This window comes from Spea bombifrons, chromosome 1 (genome assembly GCF_027358695.1).
Source record: "Spea bombifrons isolate aSpeBom1 chromosome 1, aSpeBom1.2.pri, whole genome shotgun sequence".
In the NCBI taxonomy this organism is placed as follows: domain Eukaryota; kingdom Metazoa; phylum Chordata; class Amphibia; order Anura; family Pelobatidae; genus Spea; species Spea bombifrons.
The window spans coordinates 50,504,993-50,525,565 of NC_071087.1; the positions used below are offsets into that span (position 1 = coordinate 50,504,993).

At 41.4% G+C, this 20,573-nt stretch overlaps 1 protein-coding gene across 1 annotated transcript in view; it reads left to right on the forward strand.

Annotated features, from left to right (window-relative positions):
• Nucleotides 1–3,813, forward strand: part of UNC5C (unc-5 netrin receptor C) — a 158,741-nt gene extending 154,928 nt beyond the window's left edge. The window contains exons 16-18 of the mRNA XM_053461577.1: nucleotides 656–820; nucleotides 2,040–2,221; nucleotides 3,399–3,813. Of these exons, the coding sequence (XP_053317552.1) occupies nucleotides 656–820; nucleotides 2,040–2,221; nucleotides 3,399–3,564 (513 nt within the window). The 3' untranslated portion in view covers nucleotides 3,565–3,813. The remainder of the gene's footprint in view (nucleotides 1–655; nucleotides 821–2,039; nucleotides 2,222–3,398) is intronic.
• Nucleotides 3,814–20,573: the final 16,760 nt, after the last annotated feature.

The following is a 20,573-nucleotide window of genomic DNA, read 5'->3' on the forward strand; positions in this document are numbered from 1 at the left end:
ATGAAATGTGCAGCCTTATAAATAATTATCAAGGAATAGAATGAACACTTTTCTCCATGAATCCTTTAAAAACAGATGTTTAATAACAACTCTATTAATTGTGTGTCTGTACACTGATAGCATACCGTATAAAATAGGCCTTCTTCTCGGGCTGATCTTCTCAGTGCTGCGTAAAGTGTTGGCGCTATATAAATAAACGATAATAATTACTTCAGCAAACTTGTTGTGAGGAGCGCACTATGATTTACAGAGAACGCTGGGTCAGCATCTTCCTCCAAGGCCAAACAACATCTTTTCACAGCTCTCAGCTTCCATTACCCAGGTTTCACTCTGCAGCCAACCTCTCCCAGGGGAAGAGCACAGCGTACTCGTAATGTGCTACAGTAATACAGGCTGAAGCAGAATATTGCTTCTATTGCGGAGTGACAAGACTTCTTATGAACAACAAGAGCTGGCCCTTGTAGTACAAGTTGTACTTTTATTGGCATTGCTGTCTGCCACTTAGCGACCTCTCTTGTGCTGCATGCCAGAAGTCCTCTTGCAAGAGAGCAAGGTTTCGCCGTTGACACGCTTCTCAGAATGTGTGTGACAATATATGTTCTGATAATATATATCTGCCAGCTAATTAACATGCTTGCTTCTTTCCGTGTTGCAGGAAATTCCGTTTTCTCACATCTGGAGCGGATGTCAGAGGAACTTGCTCTGCACGTTCACCCTGGAACGCTTCAGCCTGAGCACGGTCGATTTATCCTGCAAGCTTTGTGTCCGACAGGTCGAGGGAGAAGGACAGATCTTTCAGCTTAACTGCACAGCCTCAGAGGTTTGTCAATAAATATTTACTTTAAACACCTCCCTCATCAACACATCATATATACTATACATCGAGAGGTAGCTTTTCGTCATTGTCAAGTGAGGCAAATTACGTATTTTAAGTACCTTGTATTCCAAATTGTATGGACTGTCAATAGAGAATGAAGTAGCCACTGACTATGTGATACATAAACTTATTTCTGGATATTCCAGGAGGTTTATGGAATATGTGCTGTATGGTTCCATCTGGTACTCATTGCATTTTGTCTCTGCGTAATTTAAAACACACCCAACAGTTTGCTAGATGAATCTGATCTCTTCCTTGGTCAGCTAATGACATTTCTTACATGCTTTCAGACCCACTCAGACCTGAAGAGTGGAATATGATATTCGAGAATACCTTCATCTGAACCTTGTTATTTTTTACATCAGGGACCTTTAATTCTTTCCTAGAATATACACTCTGCAAGAAACCTATAATGAATGTCCCTGGAGTGGGAAAAAATTGGCTGACAAAACGTAATGCTTGCATGTGCAAATGGGTAGCTGCAATATCATACAGTGGGTTTTATTTTAGGTAGCGATCTACCTATTTTATAACTGGTATTACCTAAAATAATGGCATTTTTTTTATTTTATTTTGGGGATTTAAGTACACTGGCACAATTCATTTTTGCACGTGGATTTTAACTCATTATTTTATGTATAAGAAGTAGAGTTACAGAAAACAAATAAATACACGTGTCAAGCTAATATGCTGAGTACTAAAAGATGAAGGTCAATTAAACTAGATATGTCATACACTTAGTTTTCTTGGCTGCAAGCTTATATCAAGCAGCCAAGCAGGTATGTATTCTAAATTCCATGAAAAAGACATGACACTTACTCTTTTTGATACTGTGTTTACGAACAAGCAATACCATATGATATGTTGGTGATATATTATTAGTTATATGTAGAAGTAGGACACAATTATCCTATTGCCTTCTTCGGGAATCCTGCTCTAGTTGAGGCCAGTGTATGAACCTTTCACAGGCCAAACGTCCACAGGGATGTGGACAGCTGTAAGTATATTGGTCCCATCTAGCAGGCTAGAAATCTGATGCCTGTAAGGAAAGGGAAGTATTGGAATTTAGTTCTAGTATTTTAATAAAGTTGAAATGTGTATGCTAATTCGTAGAAAGAAAATATCTTTAATATGAATTATTTGTTCGTTCTTCTTTGTGCAGGAGCCGAGCTGTATTATTGATTTCCCACTCATGGATTCAGCAAGTACCATAACTACCATAGTAGGACCAAGCGCTTTCAGCATCCCTCTAGCTATTCGGCAAAAACTCTGCACTAGTCTTGATGCTCCTCAGACTCGGGGTCACGACTGGAGAATGCTAGCCCACAAACTCAAGTTAGACAGGTAAGAGATCCTCTTGTATACTTTTAGTCTGTGTCATATTTAACAAATACACTTTATCATTGACAATACATTAGGTATAGTGTGTAGCATTGAAGATCTTTCCCATAAAGCACAGTAGTTACTTCATACAGGAGCTGACCAAGCGTCAGCCAGCCACATGTTACCAGGAAAATGGACACAGCTATATAATGTATATATTACTGATTTATAAAGTGCCATCACATTTGGCAGTGCTTTGCAATCAAAATAACTATCGTCACCCCGTCTATTGGGGGAGTGGATATAATTGTGCCAGAAGTGGATTACATATTTCTTTTTTCAATACTCAGAGAAAATAACCCTGGGAGCTTGTCCTCTCCAAAAAAGTAGACACTCACAGGGTATATAAGTAGCACACAAAGAGTTTTGCCCAAGATACAACAGACCTCGACATCGTAAAAAACATTCCTGATGGACCAACTCAAATGGCAAATGATTTCTAATCACTATGGCATTAGTAGCTGCTGCTTTACAATTCTCTGGTCAGACCTCGCCTAGAGTATTGTGTATAGTTCTGGAGACCTCATCTCCACAAGGATATTCGCACATTGGAAAGAGTTCATAGGAGGGTTACTAAAATGGTCACTGGTTTGGATAAACATTTCAGGAAGGACTAAAAAAAATCATAAATATGTATAGCTTGGAGGAAAGAAGAGAGGGGAGATGTAATAGAAACATTTAAATACTTAAAGGGATTTAACAAAAGGCAAGCTTATTTCAGAGTAGAACAAGAGAACAATCCAAAACTTCAGTGTCAAAGTTCTATTTTACTAAGATAGGGGTAGATGAATGGAACACCTTCCCATACAGAAGTTGTAAAAGCGAATACTGTGAGGGAACTTAAACATGCTGTTCTGGATCAAAGACAAGTCCTAGGACTTGATTAAGGTCTAAGTCTCTACATCAGGATAAATGGGCAGACTGGATGGGCCGAATGGTTCTCATCTGTCATCAAACTCTATGAAGCAAGAATAAAATCACCTGCATTAGGTGTATTTACTATACAGTAAAGTGTATTAAGCAGTGAGTCTTTTGAATGGTTTTATGCACTAGAAGGAACACTATGTAACTGCTTAGATGATTCAGTGAAAGTTCCCGCCTGAAAGTATCTGACATTCTTCTTCTCTATTTTGTCCAGGTATCTTAATTATTTCGCTACGAAGCCAAGCCCCACCGGAGTGATCCTAGATCTGTGGGAAGCTCAGAACTACCCTGATGGAAACCTTAGTACTCTGGCTGCAGTCTTGGAGGAGATGGGTAGACATGAAACAGTGGTATCTTTGGCAGCAGAAAGGAAATATTGATTTATTCTATCTCTCTCATGGAAAAGGAGGAAGCTAAAAGAGATCACTGACACACCACGTGAACATTACCAAGAAAAAAACACAAAATAAGAACATACTACATGAGAATGATGACCAATGAGTTTTACTTATATTAAAAAAGACTTTGATAGAAGCCTTTCTTGTATATGAACACACAAATCGAAAAAAAAAACAAAACAATGAAAGCTGTATCTTGAATATTATAAACCAACCTGATCATTCAGTGTGGCTATACATGGCTTGGTACAGGATTTTACAGTTTCCTAGGAAACGCATTTTATTGCTATCCAGCTCCATGGATAAAAGTTTCTTTACAATCCCAGTTCCAATGGACTTTGTTTACATCCAATAATGGACAGGGATTATTGACACTGTCCCATGTTAATTTATATTTTACGTAAGCCATCGGAGTGGAAACGGTGTGGTGCTTAAGAGTATTTGAGCAAAGCATTTTCCCTTTTTTTTGTGTGTTTCTGATGAAAATTCAGATTCGTACACTGATTATTACATCATGTGTCAGCCAATTCTCTCTTGTGGCCTGGTGTTCTGTCTCCAGATCTCTCGCTGAATCAGTGTGCTCATCTGAAAACTCAATAGTCTAAGTGCTAAGGCGGTAAAATCTTCTTCTGCCAACGCTCTTGGCAAGAGCTGGCTTAATTTTTTTTTTAAGTGATTTCACAAACAATGATTTAGGATGAGAAAGCAAATATAATTTGGTTTGTTTGAACAGACATGCCAGCGTTGACAATTCTACCCCCCCCCACTCTACGATTAGACATATTCATTACAGATTTTGAAGCATCTATTTGCAAAATAATTACTTAGGTATTTTTGCCTATTACACAGGGGTTAGTCATTTTAGTACTAATATACCTTTCTCGCTGTCTGGCCTATTTTTTTATATATGTATATATTATTTTTATGTAGGTTTATCTGTCACATGACATGGAGAAATAATGGCGGGAAATGTAGAACAGCAGCTGAGGGGTGAAAGGACAGGGGTAACAGCAATATTGTATGGGGGTCTGCTTAGAACGATATAAAATATTTCTTTATAGGACGGTTGTGCCTCAACATTGCGCTATGGATTTTGCTGGTGCTGTATAAATAAAATGTAGGATAATGTAACAATTATTAGCTTTAGACTTAAAGTAGGAGATTAGGAAAAGTCTACATAGGCCACAGTAGTGTCACTTTTTCCTTGTCACTTCTTTAATTAGAACAGTTCTTCGTGAGGAATTATGACCCGAGTCACAAGCACCAAGCAGAGATTCTTTTTTTAAAAAGCATCGAATCCTTTTATTCTCTCCCATGCCTAGCCTCAGATGTCTAAAGTACTCATTATCTGTCTGTTTTTAAATGAGGCGAAAATCTTTTTGATGCATGGGGTTAATAATCTCTTTGTAGAAAAAGAGATGGCGGGAAAGTGGGTACCTCAATACCCTGCGCCTGCTTTTCGATCACATGACAATTGTGTGTTCTGGCAAAAATGATGCATGGTACAAAATTTGACATTATCAAATGATTATTTCTGTGAAGGGTTCGGCCCTTGAACAGTATCAGTATGATGCATCTGAGGCGGTATTTAGTTTCAGAAGTGTTAAATTCAGCAGAGTAAGTCAAATTTCATTTTATTGAAAATGTGAAACAATATTAGTTATCAAGAAAACACAAACATTTTGAAGGTTGACCACATCTGATACTGGAAAGTTTGTTCATATTTTATTCCCAACTTTTTGCCCGGCAACCATCGATTACCGAATGAATCGAAACTAGCTCTATTTCCATTCTCATCCCCATGACACTTTTAGTTTTATCTGCCAGTACACTGCTTGATTATCCGATATGTCCAATATCATTATTCCTTCGAAAGGTTTTCAACTATTCCAAAAGTTTCATTCCGCAGAAGAAAATATTAATAATAAAACTGAAAATCAATATGGATGTGAGCGAAGTAGCACCCCCAAAGGGCTGACTTATTGGATTGCAATCGGAATGGCATTTATTTCACTGCCTGTCTGTCCGTGGATTAACCCTTTCATTAATTTCCGAAATACGCAAGACTGATCCCACTGAACTCATTAAGAACAGCCGATGCGCGTTCCAAGAGACTGTGAACTCAGTGTAGGTGTTTGTAGGGAGATTTCTTTCCTGTTGTGTACTATGAGATACTTTTCTTATGCTGCCCTCTACTGTTATTCCAAGAAGATTGCAACCTTTTTCTATATGCTTTTTTTTATACAATCAGGGGATAAGCTTGTGGGGGAACACTGTGCCTCTTAAATACTATTGTAAGGTGTTTTATAATTTTGACATTGTTTTTTTTTCCTCGTTATAACACATGGAAAAAAAAAACAGATATTACAGAAAATATGTCATTATATTGTTTTCCTAAGTATTCTGCATTGCTGCCACTGTTATTATTGCTTATGCACTTGCCTTCCTAGCTTCCACTTGTTTGTTTAAAATATATATTTTTAAGGGGGGCTGCAGAAGGGGCAATATAGTCATCTGGGGAATTTGTTTTTCATGTGTTTTATTTTCATTATGTTTTATAAGTTTAATTTTAATTATGTTATTTTTTTTTTATTTATCATTTTCTTTACTCACTATTTAAAATTGTAATATATTAAAAAAAAGTTTGCTCATTAGAAACTGTCTTTAAATGCAGATAAGTTTATTCTGGCTTGTACACTTTCCATGCAATGTTATTTGGTTATTCTCTTGCAAGTCAGAATGTATAACAGTTTTAAGACCTTGATTCACTGTACTCAGCTCAACACCATTGTTTCTGGCACTCGCACACGCGCACATATATATGTATACACACACAGTCACACAATATGTTTAGAGATAACATATTTTTATCCATTTGCAAATGTGTATGATATGTTATCATCATTTGTACTTGGACTTTCAACCTATTTGAATAATAGTGTGTGTCTGGCTACCTACGTTTGCGCATACGTATGCCTGTTGGGTACGGTATATACATGCACACAAACAAAACTATGTATGCATATATATATCTATAACTTGTATTTGATGTTTAGTTAAATAACAGGAATGACATGGTTTGTAAAATACAGGTCAACTCATCAGAGCCCCTTCGGAATCTTTGAAAGCAAAAAGTATTTTCAGGTATTTTTTGTGTATAACCTTATGTCTTAACGCAGTCCTGAGAAGGCTCGGGACTATCCAGCTACTCATTAGGGTTTTTAATGGGGCAGTTAATGGATTACAGGAGAATCTATCCAAGTTCATAAAATTACAGAATGATCAATGCCTTGTGACACGGTGGAGTAATAGGATCACGGTATGCTTTCACTCTTTAAAATTGTACTCATTAATTTCAGACATTCATTAAAGGTACATTCACTCTTTAATAAACCCATTTCTATAACATTTCCACACGCTGAGCAGGCACTAGCGTTTTTATCTGAAAATTTCTAGATAAAACTGGCTATATTATTAACGAACAATGCTAATGCAATGCTGTGAACGTGGAAACCAATCAAATGTTCCTGCCGATTATTCCATATTTAACAATTAGCCTAAGAATTGCTTTCTTTGAATATATAGCCACATGTGCTTTAGTTTATCAACGTATGTGTCATGTTATGATGCAATTCTAGGCAAGGCGTTAGATGCCCTAAGTACATCTCTCAGTCATTAAGCAGTTAATAATGACAGCATAAACCACTTAAGGGTATCAATTCGCTAAAAATAAACAGTCGTTATCCCGAGTTAAGGGGTAAATTAAGGGGTACATCAAATGGTTACAAGATATATGCAAGCTATAAGTAGTTTAAATTCTTCTAAAACTGTCTGGATCATATATATATATATATATATATATATCGCAATCTATACAACCCACAATTTGGGTACAGCCGCACCCTCCACGCTTTCTTTTCATTCTGTTGCTGCTAATAATGCTGCCGGTATATAATAAGTACAGTACTATTTGTACAGCATTATATAGAATTATGCTTTAAGAGTGAATGTACCTCTTTACATGTTATAAGTAATTACAACATTGAGATAGAAATAACCCACCGTTCTCTAATAGCCTGCCAAATTAAATTATTTCTACATTGTTACTGACCTTTAAGCGGCCGAAGATTGACCTCTAAATTGTCCAACGTTATTACACGTGGGAAATCTCCTAATAGAAAGTTGGTGTTTGCTTCAAAGTAAGGATGTGGTAACCCAGTAAATGATGTGATGATGCCAGTTTCACCCTCTTATTCCATGTTATAGCCCATGCTTGTGCTTTTTTGTGTGTGATAGAAGCAACCACCGAAACTCGATTGCAATGGCCTTTGATTCCCACGATCACCCTAACCTACAGATAAGTGAACATTATGTGCGTTGAGTCCATAGCAGCAACCAAACTTCCCGGTTGGTAGTACAATTACCGGAACCCCCTCCGGGGGGGAATGGTTTATGAAGATGATCCACCCAGAGCTTACGTTGATGTTTATTAGGACCCAGTATTAGTCATAAAACTGTTCAGAGCAAGGACCAAAAAGGGTCATCCATCTGAAAAGTATTTCATTTTCTCAAGTATTTGTACTACGCAGTATATCTGCAAAAAGTGTTACTTAGTTATTTTGGCTAAACCAATATAGAACAAATATTAAGTTTGCAACTTTTGTTATTCAACCCCCAGCTGTATTTACTATGCAATTCCTTTTTGTAACAATGTACCGAGAAAGAAATGCTATATCTGTTGCATTCTTTGTAATTCTGTACAGTGGAGATGTAGTTTCTGGTTTTGGGTGTGCCTCTTTTTTCCTTCCCCCCTTTATTCAAATATTTTTTCCTCCTTACACTATGTTTGTAAATGCCTGCATTTATCCCTTCAAACCGACATGTACAAAGTGTAATAAGAAAAAAAAAGTTTTTCTAAACTGGTAATAAATTATATTTATAAGCATTTGACAGTTCATTTCCTGTGTTTTTATTTTATCTAAATATCATTCTTTGACATGAATTTGAAGTGCGTGAATGAAAAGAGGAAAATCTGTTGTCTATGAGAAAATGTAGGCCCTGTCTCTTCTGTGATAGATGTCTCAGGTGAAATGTGCTACAGTCAGTTATATGTTATTTATAATATTGCATGTCGGGGGTAGCGTTCATGCCTTCTTGCAAAACTGGTGAACCCCCAGAGACTAGAATAATCAATAATCACAGGTACATTATCAGGAATATACATTGCGTCAATATACTGTGCAGCCAAAAAATGAGTAAACTGTAAAGGTAATGCTTTTGGAGTCAGGTTGCAGGCTATATCTTTATGCAGGCAGCAGGTCCCATCCTCCGTTGTGTGTCTGCCAGATGGATGTATTCAGCCGCACACTGCAAGAGTGTAAGAGCATAGTGTGCAGCCTTGTGTATCCAGCTGACAGCTGCACATACATTTTATTGGCTGCTTGTCTTAAATTGCCAGAGACAGTTTTAACCCCTTTGAAATATTGGGCATACTATTACGTCCGCAGAAACAAGCTCTAAGTGACAGAGAACCTAAGGGTACATCCTCTGCAGCGGCTTTCTGCACTGGCGAGGGCGTTTCCCAGCAGAGTCAGTCCGGAAACAACAAGTAAAAAGGTTACCTGTGGGTCTGCCCAGACCCTCCTGAGACCTCTAATGAGACCCCTGCAGGCTGATCATAGGTATTGCTATCTGAAATGCAGGATAGTGGAGGCCTGCTTACTGATCACTGTGATTTGCCGCAGTGGTAGTCAAAGTGAAAACAGAGAGAAACATTATTAAAAAATAAAGTTTCATAAGAGATTCCTTAGGTCTTTAAATCTTGTGTCCCTCCCACCAGAAATATACATTAAAAAACAGAAGCTCAAAAATAAGAAAAAATAGTGTAGACTGTAAGGGAGCATTTTACGCCATTATAAAACAAAACATGAAGGTGGGGTGTTATTGTACTCGGAGATTAATTTCTAAGTCATATAGCAAAAAAAAATGTTTTTACTGTTTTTTTTATTTATCTTTAATAAATGACAGACTATACAAAAATTTTAAAATTGTTATTAATAGAAAGCCATGTCCTTGAAAAACAAATTGGGTGCAATAAACATGGAAGAGTGCAATCATTGTTGAACAATGATATGCCCAAATGGCTAAAATGCTCAGGTCACTTGCGGACGGGTTTATCCCTATGGTGGCACTCACTGTTCATAAGGACCGAAATTTCCTCGTAATCGGGGCACTCTATCAATGCATAAATTTATTGTGACACAACGTCAATATTGTTTTCACATATCACAACAGCTATACACTTGTGATGTTGTTTCACATAGCACATACCCATAGAACCAACTCTGCTGGACCAGATTTTCATTTTGTGCCCTGGGGACATCTACAGTTACTGGTCTATGAATGATGAATGGGAGCATCCTAAACTAGCTCTACCAAGCATCAAAGGATCATGCTAAATTGGCAGCTTTATTAATGCACATATCCTCCTGCACAGGGTTCTCCCCAAACAATAGTAAAACTCGATACTGCTGTTTTACTCAAACTTTCCGACGGAATCTTAATTTGCGTAGGGGATCATTCATCAACATGATTTTCATTCTTAGCAGGTAAGCATGCAATCATTTGTGATGCTAAATTGAAACCCTAGAAACAGAATTTGATAGCATTCGGACCATTTGGGTATTTTCTTCTGATGTAAGATTCAGACTTTAATCAGTCCTTGGTTGTGTCTTAGATTCCGGACAGCTGCCCCTTTTGCTGGGAGGCTGTTTCACTTATCAGCCACCCTTACAATAGAATCTACCACCCTCTCAGTAAACTACGGCACCGTGTTGTTCTAGCAGAAAAGCAAAGAAGTTATTTTTTTGATTGACTCTCTATATTAGTTATTAATTACACTTCAAATAGTGTTTAGTTCCTGTTTTTACTACTGCGTTTTCTGTGTTAGTTTACTGTGTTCATAACACTTTTCTTGTTGGCTAGAAAATAATGATTTCCATCAGTCTAAACTGTAATGAAAAAAAACCAGTGTTAGACTTCAATTTTTCAACTGTATCTTGAACAAAAAATGTAAAGCAGGCAACTCTTTACCACCAGAACTAAATAATTTCACAATGTAGGAATGTTATATTTAGACAAGAGCGAAACATTCTTGATTTAGGCAAATTTAAGAATATCCTATCCTGCAGAAGATAATGAGCAATCTTAGCAAATTTTCTGTCTCTCGGAGTCAGCAATTAAACACAGTGCCCAAGTTTCTTGTAATATCAGATTGTGCACTACATAAATAGCACAGTTCTTTGTATGAAACTTCCTTTACTCATCATGAAGTAAATTGCTGGTTCATAATATAAGGGGGAAAGCAACAAATATTAGGAAACAATTGTGACCGGTGTGTGTCATTCTGATGGACAAATAGCCTTCAAGAATCCACCTTAGCAGAACAGCAGATACAGAGTGCCAAAAAGGGAGAAAGGGGCATCACCGCACACCAGGGCTAAAATTTCAGACGAGGAGCCCGCTTAAGTTGCCCGGAAGCAATGCCCCTGCGCACCATTTTGCTTCCAGTAGCAGATGTGATATCAGCTGGGTTGGACCTTCAACCATGCCCAACGTGCCAAGTTCCAGCTCTTCTGCAGACCCCATGACAACTTTGGATATTTCAGTTTAGAGGTATAAGGACTTCTATATAATGACCTTCAAGTAATAGTGTTGTCAAGTAGTTCTCAAATGTATCTACGCTAATCTCCTTAATGTACACAGATCTGCATTTTATGCTTAAGGGAGAAAATACGTATTTTTCAATGGGACTTTTGAATGTTTGTTTACAGGGTATACACAGTATAATGATTAACATAGTAGCGACACAAACTGCTAATGTTTTAGCAAACTGTGAAGATAAGACTTCATAGACACAACTCTCCCAAAAAGCTCACTTTCCTCCAGCTAAAGGTTCAGAAGATCTGTTTTACCTGGAAGCTAAAAAATAGAGACCTATACGGAAAGTACGGCAGGCATTATACAAACAAATACGATTTTTTTTTTACAGAGGTGATCAATCAAATTCCATTAGTGGTAACATTTCAAGTCAATGGATATCATGACCCAAATAGTCTGTGCAACCCTGGGCTGACCTTGGCAAAACAGCTTCATCCATCATCCTTTTTTTTATTATTATAAATTTTAAATGTATAATTACATTAGGTTGTTTGAGCTATATAAAAATATTTTACTGTCTATATTTCCTAATGGATTCTTCACTTGAAGTTGGTACGTTTGTGCTAACACAGAGCAAAAAAAAAATATAAAGTGTCAAACTCATTCAGGACCTGAGTGGTCTCTTCCTCAGATAGAATCGGGGTTTCCTTAGGAAAGATGTGTGTGGTTTCAAACCAAAGTTGTTTGCATGGTTTTTCAAACTTGAGATCAGAACAAAGTCCTAGGTCACGAGAAACTGGTCACTGGGTCCAACCAGGACTCTCATCCTGCGCCCACCATACTGGGCACTGAACTGTACAGTAGAGTTTAAAATTGTAATTGCTGGGGTAATGGAATATAATTAAGGATCATATTTCTCTGATTCCGGTCTTCCGGTATTTTTTGTGAGTATTACTATATTACTACTGTGACGGGACCGACCTGTACCCCGACTGGGTACTCCCGCCAAATGTTGCTTCCTCCTGCCGGGACACCAACAAGTAACCCCTTCAGCACCAGGCAGAACCAGCGTTGTAGATAGAAGGAGGGACGTCGCTGCACCGAAGCCGCATTGGCACTGTGGCTATCCGAAGCTTAGCTACACAGCGTGGCTACAGCCCACCCCAAACATCAGGCAACACTCATGTTGAGGTGAAAGCAGGACTCATTTATTAAAACCAAAGACAGAGCTATATATACACAAGTAAGAAAAGGGGCAAGACAAATATCACATGATCCAATTACCATGGCAGGAAGGAAGTAATTAGATCAAATCCTGCAACACAATATCCGGGGGAAGGACAGGATGACACGAGACATAAATAATGACATTAACTGGGGACGTAGACATGGAATGACGATAGACATATAATTGGCTTGAGACAGACAATGGCCAGGACACAGGGATAACAGGAGCTCACAGGATTAACAGCTACCTGTTATGTAATTGATAATTAGGTATGCAGCAGTGACACCTAGTCATACCTACAGGGGGTCTTAAGATAAGGGCTAACACAGGGGAAACACTTCACACCTATACAATCAACAATGCTAAGACAATCAGCCTTCTTCCTACCACAGGATGTCCAGCAGACGTTACAGTTCTGAGACTCTGAGTGCTAAAACATGGGGTACATCAGCAGACTGAACCCCTGTATCCACACACAGAAGTCTCTACAAGGCCCAGGCCCATAGTCAATAGGGAGGAGGCTGGCTCTCAGGCCTCTCCAGGGGCCCCAGTGATGGAGGGTTCTGTCACACATCTCCCCCTTCCAAATAGGACTGACACAGGAGGAAACCCCAAACGGGTTGACTCCGTAGTCAGTTAGTTCACTTAGCCCATCAATGCCCTCCCGAAACTGGTGCCCCAAATAATCTGCCCTTCCAAGAGCAGTTTTCCCCCGCCCCACCTCTGACTCTCCAGAAAAATACAACTGCCGCTGGAGAGAAGTGCCTACAGCACCTTCTCTCTGGAATCTTCCCAGTCGCTGGGGAGTGATGATGCCTGCATCTTCTCCCTGGTGTTCCTGTTGCCACTGTGGTGATGGGTTGGCAGCGCCATCTCCCAGGTCATCTGTCTGCCGCTGGGGAGGAGGGACGACACCCTCGGCTCCTTGAACTGGGATCTGCGGCTGGGAAGGGAGGACAGGTTCCTCCGCTTCCGAATCTGTGAGCTGCTGCTGGGGAGACTGGCCAGCTGCGCCATCTCCTGTGCACTCACTTGGCCGCTGGGGAGGGATGCCGCCTCCACCCCTTCCTTGATGCTCCTTCTGCTGCTGGGAATATGGGCCGGCTGCGCCGTCTCCCGGGTCATCCGTCAGCCACTGGGGAGGAGGGACGACACTCCCAGCTCCCTCAACTGGGATCTGCTGCTTGGGAAAGAGAACAGGTTCTTCCGCTCCCAGAGTTGTGAGTTGCCGCTGGGGAGACTGGCCGGCTGCGCCATCTCCTGGACACTCACCCACCCGCTGGGGAGTGATGCCGCCTGCATCCCCTCCCTGGTGCTCCATCTGCCGCTGGGGAGATGAGCCGGCTGCGCTGTGTCCAGGGTCATCCAACAGCCGCTGGGGAGGAGGGATGGTACCCTCCACTCCCAGGTCATCCGTCAGCCGCTGGGGAGGAGGGACGACACCCTCAGCTCCCTCAGCTGGGATCTGCCGCTGGGGAGATGAGCCGGCTGCGCTGTCTCCCGGGTCATCCAACAGCCGCTGGGGAGGAGGGACGATACCCTCCACTCCCTCGTGCTCCTGCTGCCGCTGGGGAGATGGGCCGGCTGCCGTATCTCCCTGGATTCCTGTTGCAGGTACGGGGCAGAAGCCAGGGGCTCTCCACCCTGTTGTCAGCGCTTCAGCTGGGGGGTATGGATCTGGGCGAACTACCCAGCATTTGGAGGGCCCCGGTGTAAAGACCGCAGCCTCATCTACCCATCCTAGGTTAACATCCTCGTATGAACAGTCAACAAAATCCATGGACACTGGGGCATACTGCTGAACATGGTCGAACAACTCTTGATATGCCTGTTCCAGTTCCCATTCTTGTGTGACCAAATAATCCAGGTCAGCCCACAGCTCGGCCACATATGGGATAGCCTCTGCCCTGCGCTCCTGGATGTCTTCCCCCCGGCACTCCGATGTACTTCCGAAGTCGGGATCCTTTTCTATGCTTTCCAATAGTAGCCCCGGGCCGCCGAAGCCATAGCCCTCTGTAGGACCTTTATCCTCCAGCCCCGGGCATAGCTGTCCTGCGTACTACCGCAGAGCCCGATAGCCATCATCCAACCTCAGCTCTGTCTGGACCAGCACCTCCAACTCGGCCACCCATTCCTCTTTGGGCTGCTCTCCCAGCAACGGCATTCGTGCCTCCAGCTGGAACCAGTAAATGTCCTCGCTGGTTAGGAGGCACTTACCCTGGTATTCCTGTTCCCATTGCAGAGTCTCCCACCAGAGTTGCCGACGGATATGATCACTCCACCGCAGCTCGTCCTCAGCCGATACAGGTCCGTTGTGTTGGGCCCATGCCTCCTGCATACGCCATCTGAACTCCAGTTCCATAGCTGAGGATCCTGACATTGCTCCTACTCTGCCCGAAGGGTGACCAATCCTGGTGGTGGTTTGGATGTCCCGTTTGGAAGGAAATATCCCGCCGCTTGCCACCAATGTGACGGGACCGACCTGTACCCCGACTGGGTACTCCCGCCAAATGTTGCTTCCTCCTGCCGGGACACCAACAAGTAACCCCTTCAGCACCAGGCAGAACCAGCGTTGTAGATAGAAGGAGGGACGTCGCTGCACCGAAGCCGCATTGGCACTGTGGCTATCCGAAGCTTAGCTACACAGCGTGGCTACAGCCCACCCCAAACATCAGGCAACACTCATGTTGAGGTGAAAGCAGGACTCATTTATTAAAACCAAAGACAGAGCTATATATACACAAGTAAGAAAAGGGGCAAGACAAATATCACATGATCCAATTACCATGGCAGGAAGGAAGTAATTAGATCAAATCCTGCAACACAATATCCGGGGGAAGGACAGGATGACACGAGACATAAATAATGACATTAACTGGGGACGTAGACGTGGAATGACGATAGACATATAATTGGCTTGAGACAGACAATGGCCAGGACACAGGGATAACAGGAGCTCACAGGATTAACAGCTACCTGTTATGTAATTGATAATTAGGTATGCAGCAGTGACACCTAGTCATACCTACAGGGGGTCTTAAGATAAGGGCTAACACAGGGGAAACACTTCACACCTATACAATCAACAATGCTAAGACAATCAGCCTTCTTCCTACCACAGGATGTCCAGCAGACGTTACAGTTCTGAGACTCTGAGTGCTAAAACATGGGGTACATCAGCAGACTGAACCCCTGTATCCACACACAGAAGTCTCTACAAGGCCCAGGCCCATAGTCAATAGGGAGGAGGCTGGCTCTCAGGCCTCTCCAGGGGCCCCAGTGATGGAGGGTTCTGTCACAACTACTACTATTACTATATTAGTGGGCCACTTGGCTGGGTTGGCCCTGTAGGCTTAACCACCCTCCTGTGTAATTACACAAATAGGGTTATGAGCATATGCGATGTTAAAGCACTTGGTCGCAGGGATCAAACGTCCGAAAGAACACTGTCATGCCGTCAAACATTCCTGTTGTCCAAAGCAGGACACATTAGTTGTGGGCATGATTTGAAGTAGGGCAAGAGCAATCATGGAGGAAGAGCCTAGGACAGGGCCATCCAACAACTGTGCAATATATTAAGGTAAGTCCTGAACTCTGTGCCACTCTGCCTCAACAGGTAGCCACGTGGGAGCTATTACTGTTCTGTACGCAAACATCATTGCTAATATATGGAAAATACAAAGAAAACAAAGTAAATTAACTTGTTAAAGCATGGTGAACCAGTTTACTGAAGGTTACTTATTATTCTATCGATACTGTGTTTTTCTTCCCAGTGGCTGACGAACAAAGAAAACAATTTGTAATTATCTAAGTATGCAATAAACTAACAGTCTACGGCAGATCAATAAGCCAACCACGGGGAAGCGTTGATAGTACAAAGAGCTGTTTCCAGCAGCACTGATAGGGGCATTTATTCCTACATACTATTCAGCATGTTCTCTGAATGCTCCGTATGGTAACAATTCAAACTGGAAATAAAACACAAAGCAAAAGAAACAATATGACCTAATATGCTTAAGTGAGAAGTGTCAGGGTCTAATCAAAGCACAGGAGTTTTAATTGGAAACAATGAGGAATGTGTGATAAATAGATAGATAGTTATATAGTTACATAGTTATATAGGCTGAAAAAAAAGACATGTGTCCATCAAGTTCAGCCTTTCCCAAATCTGGGAAAAGGCAAAAAAATTGGCTCTTTCCAATTTTGCAACAAACTAGGGGAAACAATTCCTTCTTGACCCCAGAAAGACAGTCAGATCTCTCCTTGGATCAAGAGGCTGTTTGTAGCCCGCCTCTGCACCTTTTCCAGTGCTATAATATCCTTCTTTAGAATAGGTGCCCAAAATTACACAGAATATTCAAGGTTTGGTTTTACCATTGATTTATAAAAAGGCAAAATTATATTTTTATCCCTCAAATGGATGCCCCATTTTATACACGACAATACCTCACTGGCCTTAGCAACTGTTGACTGACATTGCACATTGTTGCCTAGTTTGATGTCAATAACAATTCCCAAATCCTTCTCATTTGTTGTTATCCCTAATTCACTTTTATGGTGTAAGTTGCTTGTGCATTCCTTACCCGAACTGCATAACTTTGCATTTATCTACATTAAATTTTATCTGCTATTTGTGTGCCCAGTCCTCCGCTCTAAACCCTTCCGCAGCAAAGTAATATCCTGCTTACATTGTATTACTTTACAGACTTTAGTGTCATCGACAAACATGGAAACATGGCTTTCAATGCCTAGATAGATAGCTAGATAGATAGATAGATAGATAGATAGTTAGATAGATAGATAGATAACATCTCTGAGATTCTGTATTAGACTTTCATTGACATATAGTATATTCTTAAAAAGATCTTTTAATGTGCTTTGGGCAAACACGTTATGCTATGGCCATTGTATGATACCTTTGCTGATGGTTGGTCCTCATTAGGTCTGAAAGTGAGGTAGACGATCTTGCTAGTTTGGGCCTTGATGCGGCTTCCTTAAGTTGTTTATAAAAATGGGATAGGGAATTAATATGCCATACCTAAATAATGTCCCCAGGCAGTGTTTAAAGCTTTACCAGGTCCGTTAACCATTGTTTCTACAGCGACTGGAGCCTTTGTTTGGGCTTTCATAGTGTCTTTTGGTGCATGCAACCTATAAGCTCTCATACCTTCATAGCTCTCATAAATCATGTCAGTCAGTTCTGGAGCTGGTGGTTGGTGAATGTCATATGTGTGGTCAATCAGGAGAATGATCCAGCTGAGCACATCTCCTGGTCGAGAAGAAGCTGGAGGTGAGGGGAGGTCAGTGTAAATGCATAATGGAGATTCTGCTAAATTCCTCCATGAATTTGTGAGGGGACAGCAATGATAATTTAAAGAGGACACATTTATCATATGGTTATAGATTATGGCCTTTGATGGGGCATACTTTCTGATGTTAGCCGTGGCTGTACTACATGGCAATTTCTATAAACTGCTAATAAAATCAAAGTAGAGTGAAGACAAATCAATAAGAAAACACCCATGTGTCCTGAGATGCAGAACTTCTAGAAAAAAGTGTCTTAGCTTCATTGTCTTTGCTATAATTTCCAGCAGATAGCAACTGTATCAGCTAGCATTACATTCTTATTTGGGGGAACAAAACCATTGATTTTAACATTGAGCTTATCATAACTTTCACTGAGGCTCATTATTTTTGCACCTGGAAAAAATGTTGCTGTAACGCGTGAGCAGTATTTTTCCTCCAGCAGGCGAAAGACTGATCCTTCACTTAAAAGACATGTTTTCACTTGGTATCCTTTGTGACTATTTTATTTTGTTGATGCTCCAGTAGCATTAAACCTGGGGATCCAGAACATCTTCAGTTTCTATACATTTTCGCAATACACCTTTCTCTGCATTGTGTAGTTTAACTGGTTGTTTGGAAGTGCAATGAGGAACACATGTTAAGGACAGTATGAAAACACAGTTAAACTGATCAATATAGAAAAGATAATTTTCCCAGAAGCCTGATGTGTTTTTTTATTATTATTATTTGTTTTTGTTTTGTTTAAAATGTATTTATTTTCTATGAATACTCATTATAGTACATTAATCCTAAATTCTTCAGTCATTGGGAGTCTTGAGTCATATGTTGTGAGCGGCCACTCCTGGACATTCCTCTATGACAGCTGTCCTCAGTGCTGAGAGTTAAAAGTCGCATCCCAACACTCCAGCCCTTATGTACATGCAATTGGGTAGCGCATAATGATCGTAGTGAAATGCTGCCACTGGACTAATCCATTGGTAATATAAGTCCATTTGCTGTTCCTCAAAAATGTCCCTCTAACATAAGTAATCTTGTTGCGTATTTGGTGATCCTAGCTCCTGCTGGATATGCTAAAGGGTCTTTCAATACAGTAACTAAGAGCTATGGGTCCTGTGCATCAAAGGCCCGCATCTTACAAACCCTTTCAGATAGACCAGTGGGATCACCAAAACCCATCACCCTAAAACCCCTCACCCAAAGCCAGCGCTGAGCTAGTGTATAAAATTCTAATGTTATGGAGGCCTAACCTACCTAAATGACTACAAGAAATATGAATTATATAAAAACAATAAGCGAGCAGGGCCCTTTTTACCTAATGTAATCAGGTTGTTGTCTTAGTCTTTCAATTCTAGTTTGTCGTACCATTTGAATTGATGTATTGTAGAAAGTGATATATTAATTGTTGGTACTACAGGGTGGCACCTGGGGATGACAATGATCCCAAACACACCGCCCGTGCAACGAAGGAGTGGCTTCGTAAGAAGCATTTCAAGGTCCTGGAGTGGCCTAGCCAGTCTCCAGATTAGAGCCCTGCGCGGGACTACTTTTTTAATCCCGCTCCCGCCCGCTCCCGCGGTTTTTAATCCCACTCCCGCCCGCTCCCGCAATGTGGGTGTTCCGCTCCCGCCCGCTCCCGCCACTTTTGTGGCCAATCCCGCCCGCTCCCGCCACATTTGTGGCCAATCATGCCCGCCTCCTTACCTGATTTCCCGCGCAGTCCCGCGCGGCTGCCCTCGAGTTGTTCCCTCACGGCGTCTCTTCTCTTGCTCCGCCCAGGAACAAGGCGGAGTCACAGGAAGTGACGTCACATCACGTGACTCCGTTTTGTTCCTGGGCGGAGCAAGCTAGGAGACACTGTAAGGGAGCAGCAAGAAGGCAGCCTTGCGGGACTGCGCGGGATTACCGGGACCAGCAGGTACAGTGCCTGACCGTCCGCTCCTGCCCGCAGCCCCAGCAAGACCGCCCGCGCCCGCAAGTTTTTTGGCGGGTCCCGCAGGACCCGCGGGACCCGCCTCCCAGTGCAGTCCTCTACTCCAGATCTCAACCCCATAGAAAACCTTTGGCGGGAGTTGAAAGTCCGTGTTGCCCAGCGACAGCCCCAAAACATCACTGCTCTAGAGGAGATCTGCATGGAGGAATGGTCCAAAATACCAGCAACAGTGTGTAAAAACCTTGTGAAGACTTACAGAAAACGTTTGACCTCTGTCATTGCCAACAAAGGGTATATAACAAAGTATTGATATGAACTTTTGTTATTGACCAAATACTTATTTTCTACCATAATTTGCAAAAATAATTCTTGAAAAATCAGACAATGTGATTTATGGACTTTGTTGTCTCATTCTGTCTCTCATAGTTGAAGTGTACCTATGGTGAAAATTACAGGCCTCTCTCATCTTTTTAAGTGGGAGAACTTGCACAATTGGTGGCTGACTAAATACTTTTTGCCCCACTGTATTTGCTGGTTATGCGCTAAATTCTTTGTTGGAGGTTACCTCCAAAATCTGATACATTTCATGTGCACTTGCATTTACTCTTAGGTTGATGTCAGTTTAAAAAATGTAAAAATAAGTTCATAACAGTTGGGTGGCACCTTAAACTCAACTTCAAACAAGCATGAACTAGCATGACTTAAGCCAGCGCCAGTACACCACCAATCAAGGAATGCCTGATCACCTGATCGGGCATTCCCTTCTGATAGGTGTTACTGCTGATTCCAGAAGTTCACTTGAGGACAGCCAGCTCCCCCTGCTGGATGGTTGCATTTTTTATTATCGTCAATACAAGGCTATGGACC